The following is a 23,423-nucleotide window of genomic DNA, read 5'->3' as shown; positions in this document are numbered from 1 at the left end:
TTAACTTTGAAATTAATGCATTTTAAAATACAACTTCTAAAGTTCATGAAGATCCAAATCATTGTTAGCTTGTAGCTTTCCTGTAATGCACTTCAATTTCAGCTGAAAAAGGGAATTGTTGCAGGACCTAAAATTTGTCATTATCAGGCTGTAGCTTTCTGAGACATCTTCTCATATTTTTATGCTCTAATATATCAAAACATTGTTTAAGCTCTAGTCATCATGCTAGAAGGTAACTAATTATTATAGAAATAACTTGATGGTTGTCCCATATGTACTTAGGGAACTGTGTTAATTTTAAATGGATTTGAAGGAAGACTCAGTAGATTAGGAACTGACAAATGAAAACATATCTGTGGATGCACTTGCACCCACTCAGACAATTGAAAGCTTCTCTTAGCAAGAATATCTTACAAGTACCAGTGGAGGATACTGATGAGAGAAAACATCGTGGTGTGATTAATTACTGTGTTCAACAACATGGTCACCAGAGCTTAATTTTCATCAGAGTCTGTGTATGTGTGTGTCTATGTGCTTGTATATGGATGTACACACACATAAAGCTGTGTGTGTGTGTGTGTGTGTATATAAGAAAAAATCACAAAGCTCTTAGGTGTGTATACATATGTAAGAACTTTGTAAGCTTTATATATGAGTGTGTGTGTGTGTGTGTGTGTACATATATATACACACCTAAGAGCTTTGTGGTTGTTTTCTTTTGTCTGTGTGGCAGGAAGTAGACTGAAGCAACACTTGTGAAATTTACTCTTTTTCTCCAGTAAAAAGCATGCTTTATTTTGATGTGCTTAATTTTAATTGGAATAGTGAAGATCACAAGCTCCATCCATGTTCCAAAAAAGTACAGAGCTTTAATTCCAAATAAAGCCTTTTAAAGTGACTTTAGATACCTAAGTGCATATGCTTATATAACAGGTGTGACTTAGAAGGTTGGAGATTTGGACTCAGAGTTACACAGATTCAGTGTATGTTAAGCAAAACATTCTCAGGACTACATCCTTCTCATCCTGAGATATACAGGACCACACAATGGAGTGCATGCCCCAGTATTTCTTTTGACTGTAAATGATAGTCTCAGGACTCAGGGTCTGTCCTAGAAAAACTTAGGCAACATGTATTTCACTGTATTATTTTGTACTTCATTTAAAAGTGTTCACGTGATCTAGTGAGCCATTTTCATAGAGACTTTTTCCCTAAGAAATTTTTTTTTTAAGACTTCAGTAATGTAGTTCAGTTTTTGTTCTTGCATCAAGGCTGTTTTTTTCTTTTCTCTGCAAAGCAAACATGATTTTTTTTTTGGAAGGAACAGTTTTGTTCCTCAAAAAATTAATATAACTACCTATGAATTCATATATTCTTTGTTTCTTTCATTTTTCCCCTTTTATCCATTTAAAAATATTATGCTGTAAATAAAACCCAGATATAGAATTATTGATATGCTTATTGTTCAGATCAGTGGATCTTCTGTGAGGTTTTTTTTTCTAGGTGTTTATACCCACATTCAAATCTTTGTAATCCTTTTGGACTCCTCCCCAGCTTACACTCTGTAATTCTCACAACTTGCATGTTCTCTGGCCTTCAATAGAAGATTTTTCAGCCTGTAAATTATATCTACATCTTCTAGAGTTTTATTTCCTGCGTGCATTCAAGAAGGACATTTGGTATATTAGCAGCTCCTTTGAAGCTCTTCTCTAAAACATTGTAGAAATTGAACCCACAGCTCTTAAGGTTCTTATGAGTTCACTTGCTGCTGATTAAGTATATTCAAGCTACTTGAGTGACAATAAGTTTGATTATATCTTATCATGTTAAGGCACCATTCGTAGCCTTTGTTCTGGATAATTCATGTCTAGCCAAAAAGAGATTGTGCAAGTGATACATAGGAAGAAATTACCATTTGTGTGGTCATTCCTAACATCTTTTATTGACTTTACCAGAATAATTATGAAAGTAAACCATGCAAGGTTTCTTTTGTGAAATTATTTCTTTACTCTGCAGCCAACTGAGGCTGTTCTTGGGAAAGATGGAGAAAAAAAATGTTGAACTTGGTTTTATATGTTTTTGTTTATATCTTGTTACTGAAGGTAATTGTGGGTTTTTTTGTTTGTTTTTTTTTACATAAGGTCAAAGTTAAAAGCCACTTTATGTCCATATGAGGAGGGCCCAGGCCTACATGTTGGAATGCCTTGGTATCAGCTATGCTTGAAGCATTTCTACTAAGTAGTAAATGGCCTTGCTGTGTTTGTGCTCCATTCTTTTTTTTCTTTTCAAAATGCAAAATGCTCGGGGGTCTGGTGGGTATTTCTCCACTGTTTAGAATTTCCATCCTATTGTAGGTAGAGGTTGACTTGAATGAAGTATTGTGGAGTTTCAAGGATGATACCAAAATTATCCTTCGCTGAGATGTGGTGATCAACATCTGAATATGGAGATTTGGGTACTGCAAGAATTAACATTTTTATGGTACCAATCTTAGGGTACCATAGGGTTGGGACAGAAAGATAGACTGTGCTTTATTTATTCATTTATTTATTTATTTTTGTCATTCATTTTTTTCCAGGGTTGTTTTCCAACAAAGAATGGGCTTCCCTCTCTCCACAGACTACTGTAGGCTGGACTTGGGGAACCTTACTGTCTTGACAGCTTCCTTGCCAGGGCTTTTCATCTAAACAGGCTCCATTGTTACATCTCACAGTTTCTTCCTTGTTGCCAGGCTGTTAGAAAACACACTTTCTGTTAGCATAACATCAACATAGTAAAGACAGCAGGCAGCTGTCAATAGAGCACTTTTGATTCCAATAATTAGATGATAATCACTCCACTAAGAGGGAAAAGAACACACACAAAAGTAACCTTTTTCAAATGTTTTTTTTTAAAGGTAGTTATTTTTGACAGATGTGGAAGACTTATTAGGCAGTAAATATTGGATCTATTTTACCTGCATGATCAGCATGGATACCACACAGCAATGTATCTTTCACTTTATAGAAATAATTCGGTGGGTGGGGAGGTGTCTGTTTTTTTTCTTTTCAGCATTTTTTTCTTCCCTTCACTCTTTTTAAGAAATTCTTCCTTCAAACCCAGCGACCTCTTCTGCTCCTTGGATTATGATTTCTTTTTTCTGCTTATGCTTTATGTGAGTTGAATTACTACATGCGATTATTGAGCTTTTTCCATCAATGGCCTCAAAATTTTCAAAATATCAACAAGCACTGAGCTGCTTTTCTGTGGCTCATTTCTTTTCAGCTGTTTTTATCCATCTGTTAAGGATTGTTGCCCAGACAACATTTCTACTTTATTTCTCAGTTGTTCCTTTACTGTAAAATATTGCAAGGGGGAGCTAAAAGTTTATGCCTGATTTGGCAGAGATTTTGAGCTTAAGTTGCAAACTTCTTTCCCAAAAAATGCAATTAAAATTTTCATATCAGGTGTTGTGATATTTCTTCCTTCCTGCCCTGATAATCTTTCATCACTGACACTAAAACCCTGTGAACTTGCAGAGAAGGATGATGACCTGCACAGTATATAAAAAGGTGTTTATGAATTGTGGTTTTGGTTTCACGTTGTAGGAGAGAGAAAGGAGGAAAACAGCTTCTTCTGCCTGTTTCAAATATGGCTGTTTCAAAACCAGCAATGCAATAATTGAAACTTGTGCTGTTATTTGGTCTCACTGTTCAGTGCTGCTCATCAAACTGTCTTGAGAAAGTTACCTGTTAATCACTGTTTTATTTTGAGTTGCCCACCTGTTCTTATCTTTTAGTGAGAATCTTCTCCTTATGTTATTGCCTTCTTGTTCTCATTTTCTTGCTTCCTGTGTCTAATTGTGAAGTAGCATTTTCCTTCTGTTTAAATCACTTCAGAACTACTGATAATGGCTGTGGTTGTTTTATCTGGAGGCATTCACACTGAGATAACGAAAAGGTTTAAAAAGTACAAAATGGTTTCTCAAAGATTTTAGCTGTTGAAACTAAGGAAACTTAAGCTTGCCAGAGTAGCATTTGTATTTGATTTGATAAGTTACATGTTTTGATATTTATAAACAGAAACTAGAAGCATTGTTGGGAGGGGAGTGTTGCCAGTTGGGAGATACCTGTTACTTAAAAATAAGGAATGGTTCACTTCTCTTTCTATGGGTAAGCTGTGCTCAGTTTTTGGTAGTCAATGTTTACTGGATTGAGATTGTCAAAAGTTAGGCTGGTGTCACTGTTTGGAATTTACAGTTGGCAACAGTAAGAAGAAAATTATATTTAGGTAGTTAGTTAACAGTAAGTCCAAAACCTTGATACCTCTTAGTGCTACAGAAATGGGTTTCTATTCAGCTGGTGCTAAATTTAAAACACTCAGGCTGAAGGCTCACACAGTGATGAACTGAACAAATTACTCTGTCGTGGGAGTAGGGGTGGCTCGTTGCTGTTTTCTTTAAAAAGCAGCTGTTTTCCAATCTAGTACTGACTTCTGGTACCTCGTGCTTACAGGCTTGATGGGCTCTCTTGCTCCACGAATCCCTGCTACACTTGACAATTTTGGCTTATTACAAAGAGCTGGTCTAGTATGAAATGGGGAGGTAGGTGGCCCTGCCTGTGGGTGGGGAGGGTTGGAGATTAATGATCCTTGAGGCCCCTTCCAACCCAGGCCATTCTGTGAAGAGCTGAACTTTCAACCTTGTAAGTACCTGGCAAGTCAGAGTTTTCAAGGTTTTCAACTTAGGTTGCTGTTTAGCTCTCCTTTGGGTCCCAAAGAGTCCTATTTTTTTTTGCTTTTTATATATCATTCACCATATATTTGGAACACATTATCAATTTTTTAACTCTGCTAGGAGCTTACTCATAGAGCCTCCAGCATTTGTTCCCTGATACATAAGGGTATGTTTCCATCATTTGGAACGTGAGTTGTAGGAGTCTTTGTATAAAATAGCCCGTAAAGTCTCTTGGAAGCTGAAAGCTGTTCTGCCCAGCAGGCAGCTTATGCTTCCCTCTAAGATCAGCTCTGAACACACAGGGAATTTTTAACAAAAATAAAAGTATGTTCATCTCTCAGCAAAGAGTGAAGTTGGTTTCAGTCTTATGTTAATAAAGTTGTCCTTCCTTTTAATGATGTATGCTTAAAACATGTAGAAATGTTACATCGGACTTCTCACCTTTTAAAGACAAATTAACAAAATCCATTAAGGGAAGCATTTTATTTTTGTTTTTTCTCTTTACCACGTGGCCAACAAAAATGGCCTACATACAAAAGCTCTACTTAACCGAACCTTTCTACAGCAGTAAGAATGCTGTTTGTCAGTTTACAACTAATTTTCCAAATTTCCAGGCATTGTAGCAAAGAGCTGTGAATTCCTTTATGTTATCGGGGTCCACTGGCCTTGTGAAACAGTGCTTTCAAAGGTAAAGTAAATGAAGAATTTGTGAAAAAGGGCATGTAATTAAAGAGACATTGCATGAGCCATTGTTAAGGAATGCTGTTGGTAGCTTAGATTTTTTGGATAGTCTTACAGAAATTCACTGAGCATGAAGGACAAGACTTCGCCAGTTTGTCTGTGTTGTGAAACCTCCTTACGCACAGTGAGCGCTGAAATCTTTAAAACACAGATTACAAAACTGGAAGATGACTCTCTATTTTGTGTCCTCTGTACACTCTGAAGTGAAGTGCTCTTAAGACACAGAAAAAGGAAGTTAATAAAACCATGTATTTTTTTTCCCCTTGAGAAATACCATCATCTACCAAATTGACTTTAAAGAAGGACTGCTGTCAAACTGTCCTTTGATTCAGCCTTTTCATATGTGAAGTCCATGTGGAGGATATATAATAGTATGGAATCATTCCAGTGAACAGGTGTGCATCTGGTTTCTAGAGGGGAAAAAAAATACGTCAGTCTCAAAATTCAGTTTAGACTTACCTTTTTCTTTAAAGGTTATTTTTCATAAATACTTTCTTCAGTAATGTTTTCCTGGCTAGTAGCATCTCAGCTTCAACTGATTACAGCAAATGATAAGATGGTGTAAAACAGGGAAAAAAAAAAAACAAATCACCAAACGAAGCAAATAATATTTACTTAAAAGATGGTTCTGCATTTTGGAACTAACATTGTATAGCCCCTTTATAATTTTTTTGGCCAGAGACAGGGGCATTGCTTTGTAGGTTTGCTTAGGAAGTGTCTCTTTTCAAGCCAGTGCACTACTGGGTCACAATTTGAGACGTTTCCACCACCTTTTCAGAAGGTGCTCTTTGATCTCTTTCCATTCAGCACTGGCTTTACAAAGGTTTTGGAACTGGTTGTAGTCTGCATCAATGTGACATGTTAGAGCTCTATGTAATCAGCTACTTAAAATCTTGTTGATGGGGAAAGCATTGATAAATATTCTTAATCTTACATCTCTCCCTTGGTTTTCCAGAAGACAATGTCTGGTGAGGAACTTGAGCTATGGACAGTAAAAGTTTTTCTTAGCCTTGGTGTTCATATCATTTGTAGTCTGATCAGTTGGGTTGGTTCATTAACAAGTGTAATAATGAGTGATCTCACTGACTTCATACACTTGCATGATTCTAAAAGGACGGTTGCATTTTCACTTAGTGATCTAGAAGGGAATGAATTTGTTTCAGTTCCTCAAACCTTTTTCTCCCCTCCTCTCATTCCATGTGGAAGAAATGGAGATGGTGTTTGTGAAGAAGACTTCTTGCCACTAAAAATAGTAATGACGATCTTCATCATTATGGTAGGTTGGAGAATGTGTAGACAGCTAAGGACAAGTGAACTCTGGAAAAGACATTTTGCAATGTCAATTTCCCTGAGGGTGAAAGCAACATTAAAACCACATCAACATTTCCTGCCACTTGTTTTTAAGTCAGTTCGCTCAGACATTTGGTTAGTAGACAAGATGTACATTATGGAAAAGTTATTGTGAAGAAAGGAGAATGTGATAGGTGTCTGCAGATGCAGTAAGCTTGTTTGGAATGAGGTTGCTAAGAAATATTGTGGAAGTGCTCTGAATTCACATTGATAGGTTTCACCAGATACAGAGCTTTCGTTTTGATTGCTAGAGAAATAACTTACTCTATTGGCATTTGAGTTTTTGTTTGAGAACAAGTTTGTGATGTACGAAAGAATGGCTCACATGCCCCCAGAGATGTGCAGATGCTGCAGCGGCTTGGCAGTCTGTTAGATATCTCACAGATCTTAATAACCCTGAGAAATTTGGAAAAAATACAGAAGCCAGCCATCAGCACTGTCAGTTGTAGCTGAAGTGAGCTTGGATGTGCATTCTGATAACTGCAGCTTTTTTGTTCTTGACAGTGGTCAGAAGTGGATGCCTAAGTAAGAGGCTAAAAGGGAGGTTAATGCATACTTGCTGAAGGCTCACAGCCTCTGGCTATTTGTTGCTCAGGGATTTTCTGGGCCAATAGTAGTTCCTGTGTTTATAGTCCACACAGTAATTTGTCTCTTGTAAACACAGAAAGAATATGAGTTCTGTCCTGTCAGATCAGATCTCTTAGGGACAAATTAATTCAGCACTTCTTTGCCTGGCTTATGTTGTTTCAGTCACTCCTAACAAAGAATATTTATGGCCCAGTGAAGGTGATTCAATGCACAGTGCAAAAGTGTAATTTAGTTTTCAGTAATACAATTATCATCTGTTTTCTCAATCCATTAAAAAATTCTTCATTGTTTGTGCCTGTTGCTTTTCTGTGGCAACGCAGCACCAAGCTTTCCAAATCTAAGGGGAAGGGAGCAGTTAACTTGTTTTCTTCCTTCTTTGTCAGAGTGGTTAACAATGTGTCTATTACAGTATCAGCCACTTACAGATGTCAGTTTAAACTGCTATAACTTGTTCATTTGTGTCTGTACCATAAACTGTTAACTGAATTGGCTAAATAGCCAATGGGCAGCATACAAGTGGTTGCTAGAACTAATGGTCAAGGGCATTCAAGTCAGATTTTTCCCCTAAATATTTGGGAAACATAAGTTTTTTCTGTTGCTTTTTTTCTTTTTTCCCCGGAGTTGTACCAGCTAGCTGGAATTCATGCCTTGTGAAATGCTGATGGTATTTACCAAAAGAATAATACAGGAAAGAGAAATGTGGCTGGAGTCCAGACCTTTGTAGCATTCTAGTGTGTGACTCCTGTCATTAATATTCATACATCTATTTGTTTCAAGCTTAGCAGGGAGTTCATGTTAAGCTGCAGTAAATTTCATAGAATATTAGATAGTATGAGCATCTCAGAAGGTAGCAGAGAAGATGGGGCGTGGTTTATTTCTGCAAGTGCAGATGATGAGTTTGAGTTGGTGGCAGAAGAAGACTCCTAGAATTGTTAAGCAACATGCAGTAGTGGTTAAGTGAAACACAAATTACGTATTGTGAGTTATGCAAACTCTGAATGTTTAATTGAGCTGTCATTTGTAATCTGTCCCCTTGCTCTGTTAGGGTGATGCACGTGTGGTGTATGTTACCATGTTGGCACTTAGTGTTGAGTCAGGAGTTGAGCTACCATTGGGCTGCATATACCAAACATACATACCAGATTAGTGGTTTCAAATAGGAATCGTGAGTTTTAAGTGTGTTAGTATTCAGAAGAATAGTCAATGATTAGTGAGGAGATACTGAATGTGATTGTGATTTATCAGTAGGATTACATCAGTAAGCTTTCGCTTCTCTTTTTACTAACAGGAAAACCAGTTAAGGCTGCATAATGGTAATAACATTGAAATGCACAATCTAGATGCTGATGTGAAACTTGAAGAAATAGTGAGTAGGCTAGGAGCTGGGTCACATCTTGTGCTGCTATTTTGTTGTGTGTTGAGGCTGTGCTTTTGTGAGGGGAGGAAAAGGCAGAAATAGGTTCAAGTGAAAATTCAGCAACACTGCAATGCTGTGCAGTACAGCAAAAACCTGAAAGGGTCCAAAAATTCAGGTAACTTCTCTGTGTGTTTTGTCTCCAGGATTTTCCTGTGCATAGTTCAGGGAAACACTTTATTTTCTCACTTTAGAAAAAAGAAATGTGAGGACTTCAGGTTATTAATTTTTTTCCCTTTAAATTTAGAAATAGCAATTTAAACTCTTCTGTATATTTTCATCTGTGTACTGAAATTAAGGTAGAATCTCAAAAGTGTACACTGGCACTAATTTATGCTAACTAATTTGTGCTACTCCATGCACATTTTGAGGTACCAGCTCGCTGAACGGGAACTTATTCCTAAGAAAATCATTCAAGTGTTTGCAGCTAAGTTGCACTGGTTTTATTCAAGGAAGTTAAATTAAAGTTTAATTAAACAATTTTATCTGTTGCTAACAAGTAAAATTTACCCTTAGTTCAGTTTTTCCAAAATGCTTATATTAAGTCAGGCAGAACAGTGACTCAGCTCTCCTTTCATCTGTGGTAGTGATTACATTTCTGTTAGACCTCAAACTGTCTGATATTTCCGACAGGTCCTTCCAGCAGTTTGGCATTTATAGTTTCCACAACTGCTAACAACAGTGACTGGTGACTAATTGCTTGGATTTTAATGATTAGGTTGTGAAATTCTAATAAAAGCAAGTATTAGCGAGAGAAAAGAAATGCTGATGGCATGTTTACCGTAGCTCTATTGCTACTGAGGAGTAGGAAGGTGTACTGCTCTTAAAGCAGTAGTCGTGGTGAAACACCAAATGTATCAGTCTTAAGCTGGACCTGCAACAGGCTGTGCTAAATTAAGTTTAAGCATGGGAAGTAAATTGCTGCAGTCTGCAGGCAGCAGCTTTTGACCTTGAGTGTTCCTCAGTGAAGGAAGTCTAGTGATATGCTAGATAAGGCTTTTGGTTCATGCGTTGGAGATGCTAATAAATGAAAACTGTTTTGAGACTTTGTCTCATGTTCACTCAGGCAGCTGGTTATTGTCTTATTGTTGTTATTTAAAAGGTAAAATTAAAAAAAAAAAAAAAAGGATCTGTTGAATGGGAAAAGGTGGTGAGGTAGTAATAGCTCTCTGGTGAAGCTGTGTTAGCATGTCTCTATGACTGGTGCAGGGGAAAAAAACAAAACAAAATACTGTTTAAAATGAAGTGTATGATTTCTTACAGGGTTTTGTCTTATGCCTGAGAAAGTATTTGGTTTCTCTTATTCTCAGTTCAATTTTGTAGGGCTAGAATATTTAATGGAGATGTTGAATTCTGTTAGGAAAGTGCAGTTTCTGACATCAGTGTTCAGGACAGATGAGGGTTTTGCCGTGGAAACTTTCTAATCCTTCAAAATATGTCAAACAGGACTTTATCTAGGAACTCCAGACTAGGTACACTTCCTAATCAAATCCATTAGGGTTTCATTGAAAATATTTTTAGAAAGAGGAGAATGAAACTGTGGTAACAGCTGTTGGACTTCTGGAGAGGAAAAAGAAGTACTGATTTGTTATGTCTAAGACACTTTTGGTATACCTCATTCTTTAGAAACCAAGTATTGAAGTGTCTAATTGTGAATATCTTTGGAAGTGTATATAAAACTGTCTTTTTGTATTTAGATCACTCAACATATAAGCTTTTATAGAAAATTGAATGTTCAGATGCTTGGAAAGAAAGATTAAAATAATAGAATACAGAATTTGACAACTCGCAGTTCCTCTTTTAATAAAAGCAGGTTTTCTATCAACTTCCCTCCTCTGCTGTTTAAGGGTCTATTTCTGGTTCCTGCTTCCAGCTGCCAGAATCTTGAAGCCTTCACCATCCCTTGCCAGGAGAAACAGGTGCAGAGTGCACTTTCTTTGATTCTTGGAACCCATGGCTCCCCCTGCAGTCCTTTTAAGAAACTAAAGTGCCTCAGACCCTTGGCCATTCTAGCTTTTCTTTTTTCACGGCAAAAAGGCAATTGGTAAAATAGCGTTCTTTTACCTTTGCCTTCCAGTCTATTTCTGTGTATTCAGGATAACTGCATTTTCTGTCTGTTTATATTGAGGCTTAAATTATGCCTTTGCTTACAGACCCAGTTAACTGCACACGTTATGTAGCTGAAACAGTAGGGAATTTGGGCTCTTGCTTCCTTAAGAAGAATAGAAGAGCACTGGACATGATACTGTGATGAGAAAATGAAGAGAAGCTGAGAGACTATTTGGGGGAAGAAATGTCCGTAAGCATTTTATAGAGAATTGTATTTGGAGGAGAAAAAGAATAATTTTTCTATCTAATTTTTGCTGTTGACTGCTGTTCCTCTTTTCAGTTCATCCTCTGGTAGTCACTTAATCATGACTTTAACTATTATGTTCTCATCCTTTCTGCATTGTCAGTGGGAAAATAAGTCCTAAATATTTTAGTTTTTATGTACTTGTTTGATTTCAAAAGTTCAAAAACTCGAATGAGTAAATTAGTAAGGCCGTAAGAACTAATTTTAGAAAATATAAATAACATCCATGGAATTTTCATTGGGTGGTTTGTTCATTAATTTTGTTTTCAGAGGTATCTCTTTAAATTAAGATAGGCTACCCAGTAAGTACTTTTGACGTTCAAATGTCAAGCAAAGCTGGGTATGCATTATTCTATTTTATAAGCTTATTCTAGACTTTTTAGGACACCAAATAAACTTTTGTAGCTTTTTCTGACAAAAAGCCCAGTGCCCCTCACCTCAGTAATTCCAATTTGAAAGTGAAAAATACAGATCCCTGATTGTGAAATGATATTCCTGTATGCAGGCAAACAAGAATCGTAGAATGGTTTGCGTTGGAAGGGTCCTTTAAAGTCATCCAGTTCCAACCCCCCTGCTATAGACAGGGACACAGCTACCAGGTTGCTGAAAGCCCCATCCAGCCTGGCCTTGAATGCTTCCAGGGAGAGGGAGTCCACAACCTCTCTGAGCAACCTGTTTTAGTGTCTAACAGTAAAGAATTTTGTTCTGATATCTAGTCTAAACCTACCCTCTTCCAGTTTAAACCCATTTCCCCCCATCCTGTTGCTACCTGTCCTTATGAAAGTCCCTCCCCAGCTTTCCTGTAGGCCCCCTTCAGGTACTGGAAGGCTGTGATGAATTCCCCCAGAGCCTTCTCTTCTCCAGGCTGAAGTGCTCCAGCCCTCTCAGCTTGTCCTCTTAGGGCAGGTGCTCCAACCCTTCGATCATCTTCATGGCCCTCCTCTGGACCCGCTCCAATAGCTCCATATCCGGTTCTGAAGCCCCCAACTCAAGAAGGACGGAGTACTCCAGGTGGGGTCTCATTAGAACAGAGTAGAGGGGCAGAGTCACCTCCCTTGACCTGCTGGTCACACTTCTCTTGATGGAACCCAAGATACAGTTGGCCTTCTGGGCTGCAAGTACACATGGCCAGCTCATGTTGATTCTTTCATCAACTGGCACTCCCCAATCCTTTTCTTCAGAGCTGCTCTCAAGCCATTCTCTGCCCAACCTGTAACTGTGCTTGGGATTACCCCAACCCAGGGGCAGGACCTTGCACTTGGCCTTGCTGAAATTCATGAGTTTGGCATGGGCCCACCTCTCAAGCCTGTCCAGGTCCCTCTGGGTAGCATCCCTTCCCTTCAGCATGTCAACTGCATCATAGCTTGGTGTTGTCTGTGAACTTGCTGAGGGTCCCACTGTCCATGTAGTCTACAAAGGTGTTAAATAACACTGGTTCTAGCACTGTTTCATGAGGAGCACCGCTCATCAACGGGCTCCACTTGCACACTGAGCTGTTGACCACAACTCTCTGAGCGTGAACATCCAGCCAATTCTTTATCCAGTGAATGGTCCATCCATCAAATCTACTTTTCTCCAATTTGGTGACCAGGATGTCATGCAAGACAGTGTCAAATACTTTGCACAAGTCCAGGTAGATGACATCATTGCTTTTCTTTTATCCACTGATGCTTTAACTCCATCATAAAAGGCCATCAAGTTTGTCAGGCCTGACTTGCTCTTGGTGAAGCAGGTTCAAGAAGCAGTCAGGTTCTGCAAAAAGAGGCTAAGCTGGATCAGACCTATGGAATAACCTGATGTATAGAATCACAGAATGTTTTTTGTTGAAACGGACCTTTAGAGATCATCTAGTTCTACAGTCTTGCCTGTGGGCAGGGACACTTTTCACTAGATCACATTGCTCAGAGCCCTGTCCCTTTCACTGTGTAAAGACAATCTTGTCAGAAACAGAAGAGCTTGTACTGTTTGTTTTGTCATCCTCCAGTACATAAATCTTCATATTTATATGGATAGGTAGAAATGTACAGTCAACAAGGACTTCAAAAATTCAGTGTTGCAAGTTATGTTTGTACAACAACAAATTGCTTATTAATTAGTGTATGTTACAAGTAACTATATCCTTTTATGTTGCTGCTTTGTGAATGCTTTGTTTAAATCGTAGTGAAGAAGTGCTGTTTGTTACAACACTGTCAAACTGCTTTCTTGTGTGTGCATTGGTCATGTGTTGCTTTGTGTTAATGCAGATCTGGGCTTTATTCACATACGATCTTTCCTCTGACTCAGATATTACTTTGTCCAGAGCTCTTTTTCTTAGAGTTGTTCCAACTTGTGCTCATTGTTTCACCCACCATTCCCCACTGTGGTGAGCCTGGCTCCTTGCTGACCTCCTTGTAGGTATGGATAGGCACTCCAAAACCATCTCCAAGCTGAACAAGCTCAGAACCCTCAGCCTTTTCTCACAGGACAGGTGCTGCAGTACTAAGCATCTCAGTGGTCTGTACTGTAAAAGCCAGCCAGCCCACTTTGTGGGAATGTTTTCTTGTGGGGCCCCAAACTAGGTGCATTGTTTCAGATATGGTCTGAGCGCTGAGTAGAGGGAATAATCAATTCCCTCATCTACTGGCAAGGCTTGTATTAATCCAGCCTGGGATACTGTTGGCCTTTCCAGCCTGGGCACGCTGCTGGCTAATGATCTATTTGCTGCCTGCCAAGATCTTTTCCACAGAGCTGCTTCCTTGCCTGTCATTCTTCAGCCGTTGTCCTTGCCAGAATCTCTCAGGTGTGCTGCTTGCAGCTATCCTGTCTGAATGTACTACTCCTGTTGCTCTGTTTCTCCAGGCTGTCCCCCTGAATGGCAGCCCTGCCCCTGGGCATGTTGACTGAGCCTGACGACCTCAGAGTTCACCATGTTGGCCTTTCAAGTCACTGGTAAAAATGTAAAGATCATTCCTAGGACAAACCTCTGCAGAATCCCACCTTTTGCCATCCTCTAGATAACCTACCACCAACTGTGCTCCTCTGACCACCCAACTGTGTTTTTAACAGTCATCCATTCTATCAAGTTTTCCAGTTCCCTGATATTCAGTTTCTTAAAGTTCCCATGTCCTCTTCTAGTGTCCTGAGGCTAACATTGTAAGCTTTTTTTTGCACAGTGAAAACCTACCAATTAATCTTTATTTCATGCATTCAACAATTCCTATGTTCATGACTACTTTCTTGCTCTGTGATTTAATTTTCTTGGTGAAGTTCTTGTAAGACTTTGCCTTTCTTTAGGAAGCCTAGCACTAGCCTTTTTTTTTTTAATAATGCAGATTATTTCAGATAATTCTTCCTAGTGTCTGAAGTAAAGCTAATTGATTCATATTCAAAGTAGATTTGGGTTTTTTTTCCAATTGCTTTAGAACACATTGGATCTGGACCTACAAGAATGTTGTCTGTAGCCCAGGCGATTTGTAGTTCTTAATTATTTGCCTACTCTTCTCTTTGAAATGGTAATTTTGATAGATATGCATGCTAGATAATAATGTTCTCAAATAGCTCTGCTACCAGCATAATTTACTTTACATTTGTAGTAAAGCAGCAATTTTATTGGCAATACTTTGGCAATTGCCTTGTTTTGGTGGTGATCTAATGTTTGAGTTCTCATTCCGATTTCTTCTTTATGATGTAATAAAATAAGTTCCCATCCCATTCTAAATTTTGTTGGTTTTAAAGGCTTTTATGCTTGAATTTTTACAAATCCTTTTCTACAGCTTCATTAAACTGAATTTCTATTTTGTGTGGGAGCCTTCTCAGTTTAGCGTTAGACGTTCCCTATCTCATTCTCTTTTACTCCCAAACATTACATTTCATCCTTCCTCCTGGTATTGCCCACAAACCATTCCCTTGCTTACTATTTGTGTGAATTGTACTCATTTCATACCAAGAGGCATTCCTCAACTCAGCTGAACATAGAATATACTAAACAGAGTAATTCATGCGACAATACCTCCTGATTTCAGGTGGTGTAAGAGTAACTTATTAACCACTTTACCCTCACTGACAGAACCATCCTGTTTTGGTGTGCCTCCACAAATCTGTTATCCCATCTTTTTATTTTTAAACTTGCAACAATTCAACTGGTGGAATACCTTTCACATGACAGTTTGAGAACAGATGTTAGAGTTCTTGAGAAGCAAGTGTAGGCTGAGGTACAGCCAGATTTGAATGTGTTTGTTGTGGTGGGAATACATGCATAAAAGTGCAAGTTGTTCACTACATTGTTTGCACATTTCTTTTTTGCTTTCAAACTATGCTTTAAAACAAAATTACTGTTTTGACTATGGGTTGCATGGGTACATATTTACAAATATGAAATTACCTTATGCTTACTTGATCGACTGTCTTCTGGATGTTGTTACCAGCATAAAGTTCTCAGTTTCTCTGTTCAATTGGTGTTTATTTAGGGCTGTGTTTGTGCAGGAGAAAAATGTAATTTCTGTTATCCTTGTTAGATGATACTGTGCAGATAATGGTTTTTTGTCAGCATTGTTCACTTGTCAATGTGATCAAGACAGAAATGAGTAGAAGTTGTCTCTTCTTAGGGGAGGGACACTGAAGAAACACTAGGGTAGTGGCTATTGGTTGGTTTGTGGGGTGTTTTGTGTGTGTGTGTTTGTTTGTTGATGTTTTTATCCTTAAAGGAGTAACTAAATTATGTTATCTTTACAGACAGAATAGTGCTCTCCTTTCCTTTCCATTCCTAGCATAACGTAGTGGATCGTGGATTGTGTGTGATCAGGATTTATTTGCTTTATTTCCTGTACAGCTTGTTGAACATTGCACTGTGGCCTGCTTGCTGACTTCATATAAAGTAGAGCATTGCTAACCATGCCTGGATGTTTCTATAAAATACTAAGTGCATGTGTCAAATTTCTGTAGAAAGAGAAGAATATTCTGCTACCTTTGCAAGAGCTTCTGGCTGAATGAAGTAATTAAATGAAGCGTGCATAATTAATGAACAAATATAATGCAATTCCTCTTTTTCAATGAAGAAATTACTGAAAATGTGGGCTAAAATTATATTTAAAGAGCAAACAATTAAACAGAAAACTTCCTTAGTGCCCTTGGAATCTTTTATCATGTGAGCCAAAGGAAATGCCTACCTTATGTTGTCATTGGAACAGCATTTATTTGAGGTTCCCTCAGGCCTCTTTTTTTACCCTGCTAACTAAGCTAGATATGTGCAGTGAAAGTCTTTTTCGTATAAAAATATATTTTTACAACAAGTAGTCTGTTTTTACAGTAGTTTCTATCTGTAGTTAATTAGGTTTCTTACAAGAAAGAGAACTTTTTTGAGAGATCATGCTTAGACAAATGTGGGTTTGTTTGTTTTGCTTTTTTTTAATTCTTATGCTGTACATGAAGAAGAAGCAACAGAAGCCCTACTTACACAGAATAACGAAGGATGTCTGTAAAATGACTGATAAGTCTTCTGCTGAAGCCATTAAATCATTCTTCCCTTGCAAGATTTTCTGAGAGTTGTGCAAGAAAATGATACCATAGCAATGGGGATGGAGATGAACGTATGTTGCTAAGAAACTACGTGGTCTGTTCTGGACCAGTTGCTCTGATAAAGTGGCTGCCTTAAGTTGTTGCATATGGAAGGGAGCCACTTTAGGTGATGTGCGTTTTGCTCCACCGATTCTGACCTGCAATGCTTGCCTTTGCAGATGGAACATGAGGATTTTGTAATGGAGGGGCATGGCAAGACTCCACCTCCTGGTGAAGAAAACAAACAGTGAGTCACACGTTTATTTAAAAAGGGCCTTACCATCGTAGTAAATGGTGTGAAGCACTCTTGTCTAAATGTGCTGAGAGCATTGGTTGCTTGTTTGATGCTTGCCCTTTTGGTTCTTTAAATACGGGTACTTAACAGTGGATAGTGGCTGGAAAAAAAATATCAGGATGTTGACTTGCCTTAAATTAAAAGCATAGAGACATGCTTTGCAATTTCAGAAGGTAAATCAGAATTTGTTGTGAAAGAGAATCATTCTGGAAGCTTAGTGCTCAGGTAGTAAATTCTACTTTTTATTTTTAAAGTGAAAATTTGTCCATTAAATATTTATATATTTCTTCTTCGGGGAAATAATTTGAAATATGCTAGAACCAGGACCTCTCTCTTGTTGTGCAAATGGTAGAGTGGTTGTCTTTGAAATACTAGCCTTCATTCATTAAAATGTGCCGTATTAAAGGAACTGAAATGGTAAACAAAATGTTTTTTTAAGGATAGACAATTTAAGATCCCTGTACTTAGCAGTTTAAGGAAAAAAGCTTGATGGGAGGAAAAAATGACAGATTTCTATTTGCAAAACACATGGAGAAAATGGTGTTTCCAATGACTTCAGACTGAAAGCCTGTAGCGGAAGAGCAGAGCTTGGTCCTAAACATGTATTGCAGTAATGGCTGTATTCTGTATTCTTTCCTTCGGCTAATACAGTGGTAATTTAATGTTGGTATCACAACTAAATGTTTTCCCTGGCATACCCTTTGGAACAAGCAAGAAGATTATCTTTAGGAAATCCACCTCACAAACCTTACATCAACAGCCCCCGTTCCCAATGTGCCCAGTCAGATGTCACCTCATGAGCAAGAATTCTGTTGTCTCTTTCATCAGCTGTACACTTGTTGCAGAAAGGTTGGGATTTGTCTCAAGTTGAAAGTCTTCCTTACCTTTCAGATCAACTATTGACTAAGTTGACTGCCTCTGCAACAGTGAGAAAATCTTTCTGAGGTAGCCAAGATGAGCTTGGGGAAGTTCTAGTGCTGAGCATGCACATTCTTTCCATCATGGAAGCGAGCCAAACTTCTCAAAGTAATTGCTGCTATTTCTTTCTATTCAGACTGCCCAACTTACTGTGGTACCAAGAGATACAAAGCTTATTGAAGTAGAAAAGTAGAAACTTTCAGAAAGTTCCAGAAAGAAATGAGTGCAGGAATAACGTTTAATGAGTGCGGGAGTTACATTTCTGCTCTTGTGAATTACTTATTTACTTAGACAATAGTACATGTCGTTACAGTGGGTATATGAGAGATGTTGCATTGGATTTATGCTAGCCTTTTGTTTGCTGTCTTATTTTAGGTGCAAGTAGAAGCTGTGGTTATTTTACAGTTGACCTGATTTCTAATTAGAGCTTTTCCAAGTGCCTTACAATCACTCTATTCTCCAAAACTATACTTACTGGGAAGGGAATGACATCACTGATAGACAGGAGTAATTTTTTTTTTCTCTAACTAATAAATGTATGTTTTTGTGTATTAAATAGTAAAATGATAGAAGTCTTAAAGTGCAGTTTCAGTAATATAGCTAAGAGATGAAAATAATTTTTATGTAGTTGTAGCATAATGCTAGGAATGTTATGTTGTGGGTATTGCTCTTAAATTTAAACTGATCACTTGAATCTTTTTCTATGAACAATCTCAAATTTTCATCTACGTAACAAAAATTGCCTGCTGAGATGGAGCTTAACACTTGTAAAGTGACATTGATCTGGCATCCAGGATAAATGGATGAATATCATACAAAATTTATATCTTTAATTTACAGTAATTTATATCTTTAATTTATTCCAAAACAACTGTGTTGGCTTCAAAGCTTCTTGAACCGATCTCAAAAGGAGAAGAGGGGGGAAAAACATTAAAAAATTACTTCCATTAAGTATTGGCTGAGCATCCTGGAGTGGGTCCATGATGGGCCACAGAGGGGCTTTTAGGGTATCTGAAAATGAGGAAAAGTTGAGAACTGGTACTGTTTAATGTAGAGATTAGAAGGTTTGGAGTCAGGTGAACTTTTCTGTGTGTATAGACTTGATGGGAATGCAGACATTTCTCTGTGCTCCCCAGTGAGGCAAAAATCAGTGAACACAACCTGAAATACAGAAAGTTGCACTCAAGAAAGAGAGAAAGGAAAAAGAATCCCAAAAACTATGGGAGTAGACAAGCAATGGAATAGGCTACCCAAAGAAAGTTGTGCTGCAAGATACTGAAAACCCAGCTGGATGCAACCGTAAGCAACCTGCTGTACTTAGCTCTACTTTGAGTAAAGGGTGGGATTAATCATCTCCATAGATCCCTTCCATCCTAAATGTTTCTGTAGTTCTCCATGTGTGTGTATTCAGTGGTGTCTTCCTGCTTGGTTTGAATTAAAATCAGAGCTTACTAGTGAGAAGAAATAGATCATAAGTTTGAATGCGAGTCAGATGTTTGCTACAGGCATAGATATGTTAGATGAAGACTCGTCTTTCCAACTGTTCATCAAACTTCATAGTTTACTCCTTCTACAGCTGTGCAGATGGAATTTTTATTTTGAGTGCTTTTAATTTGCTTTCCTGAAAAGCTGACCACATTAATTGAATTGCCTTTCATCTGGATAACTCTACTGACATTATATTCAGAAGATACAGTTTCAGCAACTGACTTGTGAGGGAATTAACTTGCATCAGAGTGCTTGAGGAGTCAGCAAGTGTTAACCTTAGGCAAACCTAGATATTTTTTTAATATTTAACTGCATTCCAATGGATTCAAATAAGATTTGAATTGGCAATGAAAAAAACAGAAATAAAAAGACACTTCTGAGAAATGTTCAATGTAAGCAGTAGTTTTCAACTAGCTGCGGTTTAGTTTGAAATTTCCTTTGCAAAATTACAGCTGTATAGTGGGCTGCAAGGAGCTGACATCTCTGGGTGAGTTCAAGCACTTTATTTCTGAAATGCAGTAGGCTATTTCAGTGCAGTTTGATTCAGGGATAAAAACTTGACATTGCAAGAGTACCTTCTAATATTAAAAAAAAAAAAAAAAAAAGGCCTATTCTCACTCTTTGCTGTATTGAAGGTTCTTGTATTTGCTGTATTGAAGTACAAAGACCAAGTAACACTATTTCACAGAGCAAATTCTCAGTTACAAAATGCTATTTTTCAACATACCACCGTTAGGTATGTGTTTTTGCTAGCAATGAACAAAAGCCTGTATGCCATGCTCATAAAAATCTGCACCAGCAGAGAGAACCCACTGTTTCACAGCTGCCATGATGGCATAACTGCTGTTTCCTATGCAGTCCTCCTTTCCTTGGCCTGAATGGGTAAAAGTCAGAAGGCACCAAATCCAGACTATACGGGGAGGTATGGTAGGATGGTCCAGCCAAGACTGGCAGTGTGCTCCACAGTCTTCAAACTGCTTATGGGATCTGCTGTTGTCTTCTTCTCTGGCCTGACTATGCAGGGTTGTGCTTTCTGCTTACAGTGGTCAGAGTTTATAGTTTTTTCAGATTCCAGGAAATCCATAAGGACCACCCCTTTTTTGTATCCTAAAAGAAAGTGCACATCACTTTACCCTCTGAGGACCGCATCCTGAACTGCTCTTCCATGGGGAATTCATGGGTTGTTTTGACTCCTGCTCATAGTGGTGATACCACGTTTTGTCACTGGTAATGATGTGCTCTGGAAAGCTGTCACCTTCAGCCTTGTATTGGTTCAGTAGGTCCTGAGAAACTTGCATACAAATGTTCTTTCTGTTCCTGCATGAGTCTTTGTGAGACCTATCTGGTGCAAATGTTGCAATACTTGAACATTGCCATCACAGTTCCCAGTGCAATGAAGCCAATATTCAGCTCTGCACACCATTCTCTGGTAATAATCCACTGATTTGCACTGATGAGCTGATTGAGAGGCTCTTCATTTCATGGTGTAACAGCTGTTCCTGGACATCCAGAATGTGGCTTGTCTTTCACATGGCTGTCACCACTGCTGAAACGGATCACCTGCTGCCTTACTGTGCTTACATCCACTGTTTGGTCTCCATCAACATTCAGCAAGTGTCAACGAATATTGGTGGGTGTAATTTTTTCCACATAGAGGAATTCAGTGACACACCTTTGCTTCATCTGCGCTTGCATATCAGACACCATTTGGTCAGGCTGTCCCTCTGCAGCCCTATGTCACATGGCAGCAAAATGTAATGGAATATTGGTGAAAAGGCCACATCACCATCATCCATCTCTGATGTCACAGGCCAACATTAAAAAATAGGAGGTATTACTTTTGGAGCAGCCTTCATAGATATATACAGGGTTTTTGGTCTAGTTATGAATATAACTCATTTAGATTGGAACCAACTTTTATGTAACACTATTGATTCAAAATCCTTAGTACAAGTGAAATATGGAACGGGCAATACCATCTCTAGTCCTGTGAAAGATGTGCAGTTTCTGCACAGTGCCAGTGGCTGTGCTGCAGGGAGGGCTGCTGCTAATGCTGAAATCCACACTTCCATGAGTCTACATAGGCTGCTGAGGCTGGAAACAGCTACCATGAACTGTGCTTCTCCTCAGGCACAGAAGCAGTCGACTTCTCAAAAAATTTGTTGACAGCAACAAATTGTCCCAGCAAAAACATGTTGAGGATCATACTTAAAATTTCAAAATAACATCCAATCCTAATTCAGATTATCAACTCAATTTTGTGTACGTAATTTGTGTGTCACCTCAACTTCTCTTGAAATTTGTGGCAAACAGTGCCTTTCCTTGGAAACATCAACAGTTATGTTTAAAAGTAAAGCTCGTAGCTGATTTTTCTGCATGTGGAATAAGCTCATAAGGTAAACATAGCCTAGACCTGTGCCCCCCTCTCCCCTTCCCTCCCTAAAACATCCTTTGACATCCTAACATGCCACTGCTGAGATGTGTGCTGTGTATGTAGCGACCAAACTAGATGGTTTTGTCACAGAGTGCTGCAGTTCTCTCAACATGCTTCAGTTCTAGTAATAATTCAGACTAGCTCTTGTATTGGCATCTGAGTAGGAGACTTCTGCCTTTGACTTTTTTATTGCTTATTTTACTTCATTAGGAAATTGAAAGGATATGGGAGGGCAGAAGACCATGGGACAAAAGCTCAAGGTGAAAACTGAATATAGCTGTTTCAATAGAAATTCAGGAATACTTTCATCAGCTTCACATTGTAGAAGTCCTTCTTCACTTCTTGCGATGGAGTGGCAGGACAAGTTTGCATCTCTACCTGTGTGTGTAGGGGGGAGAGCCTGAGGCACGGAAAAACACTGCCCTTTGTTGTGCAATTGAGTGGGCAGCGTGGATGAGACAGCAGCAAATTCTGGAGCTGTAGAGCAGCTGTGTTTTAGTTGTAAGACTGGCAAGTCAATAATGTCGAAAAAGCTGGCTTGCGCTGCTTAAGATAGAGTACTTCTAAACAATGTGACAAGAAAAAGTATGCAGAATTTATACTTGAGTATTTTAAGTGCCAAGGGATTCATCAATTCTGTTCCACATTTTATTAGTTTAATGTTCTGATTATTTTTTCCATCTTTTTGTACCTAAAATTAGAGGTATCCCCAAGAAAACTCTTGTCTGAATATTCTGTGCAAAAATAATTTAAATTAAGTATTTACTTCTGCAAGCTAGTCTTAAAAATGTTGAAAATGTTTTCAGTTATCATTTAATGTTTTTAAGATACCTTGTTTCACCTACTCACTCATTTTTCTTTCAAATCTTGTACGAGGAGGTAGCAGAACATTTAGAATGGCATGTCTTTGTCATGAAGAGATACCAGCTTTCCATGTACCTCATCTATAGCCTCCACCATTAGCGTAGTGTCATTCTGCAAAGCATTTTCTAAAGATGTAGAAAATTGGAAGCTACATGACTGAGGAACAAGAATCAATTGAGATCTGGACAGAAAAATGTTAAATCCAAAGGTAAAGTTTCCACTTACTATTCACATGTGTTTATTCTGCACTGCTGCTGACACTGAGAGGAAAAGATTTGTGGACGGTATGCATTCTACATTTGAACAGAATGATGCTGCTTTTCCTGAGATTTCATAGTGCTTTCTTCCAGATGTCTTCTGGTAAGAACAGCTTAGTTTGTTGTTTTTTCCAAGATCTGTATTTGCCCTGCGTAGGAAGCGCACAAAACCTGCTTCTGAACTTACAAAAAGCCTCTTGGTCAGACGAGGCTGCATGTGTAGTCTTTCCAAAACAAGAAAAAAAGTATTTCTGTTCCAATTTTCTGATTTTTAAGTATGGTATCGCAGATTTCCCAGTCGATATCACACTGACACCGACAACACTATTGATTCCTCTAATCATTCAGTTCTAGTTGTGATTCCTAGCAAAAAGGAGGGGAGTTGTATTCTGATTTACCACCATCTTAAACAGCTGATTGTACTTTGAAGCAGAGAGCATTTTAAGTACTGACCAAATTCCTAAAATCCCAGAGC

The 23,423-nt window shown here is 38.4% G+C and overlaps 1 protein-coding gene across 10 annotated transcripts in view; it reads left to right on the top strand.

The window, feature by feature from the left end:
• Window positions 1–23,423, top strand: part of TNRC6B (trinucleotide repeat containing adaptor 6B) — a 136,383-nt gene that overhangs the window by 22,017 nt on the left and 90,943 nt on the right. For 8 of the 10 annotated variants that reach the window (XM_031600217.2, XM_031600224.2, XM_031600223.2 and 5 more), the window contains one exon: window positions 16,872–16,939. The exons of the other annotated variants lie outside the window; for them this stretch is intronic. In XM_031600217.2, coding sequence (XP_031456077.1) covers window positions 16,872–16,939 — 68 coding nt within the window. The remainder of the gene's footprint in view (window positions 1–16,871; window positions 16,940–23,423) is intronic. 10 annotated transcript variants of the gene reach the window in all.

The sequence above is a fragment of the Phasianus colchicus genome, chromosome 1 (assembly GCF_987193195.1).
Source record: "Phasianus colchicus chromosome 1, bPhaCol1.hap1.1, whole genome shotgun sequence".
In the NCBI taxonomy this organism is placed as follows: Eukaryota; Metazoa; Chordata; class Aves; order Galliformes; family Phasianidae; genus Phasianus; species Phasianus colchicus.
The sequence above is the reverse complement of the archived record's forward strand: the minus strand, read 5'-3'. Positions and strand labels throughout refer to the sequence as shown.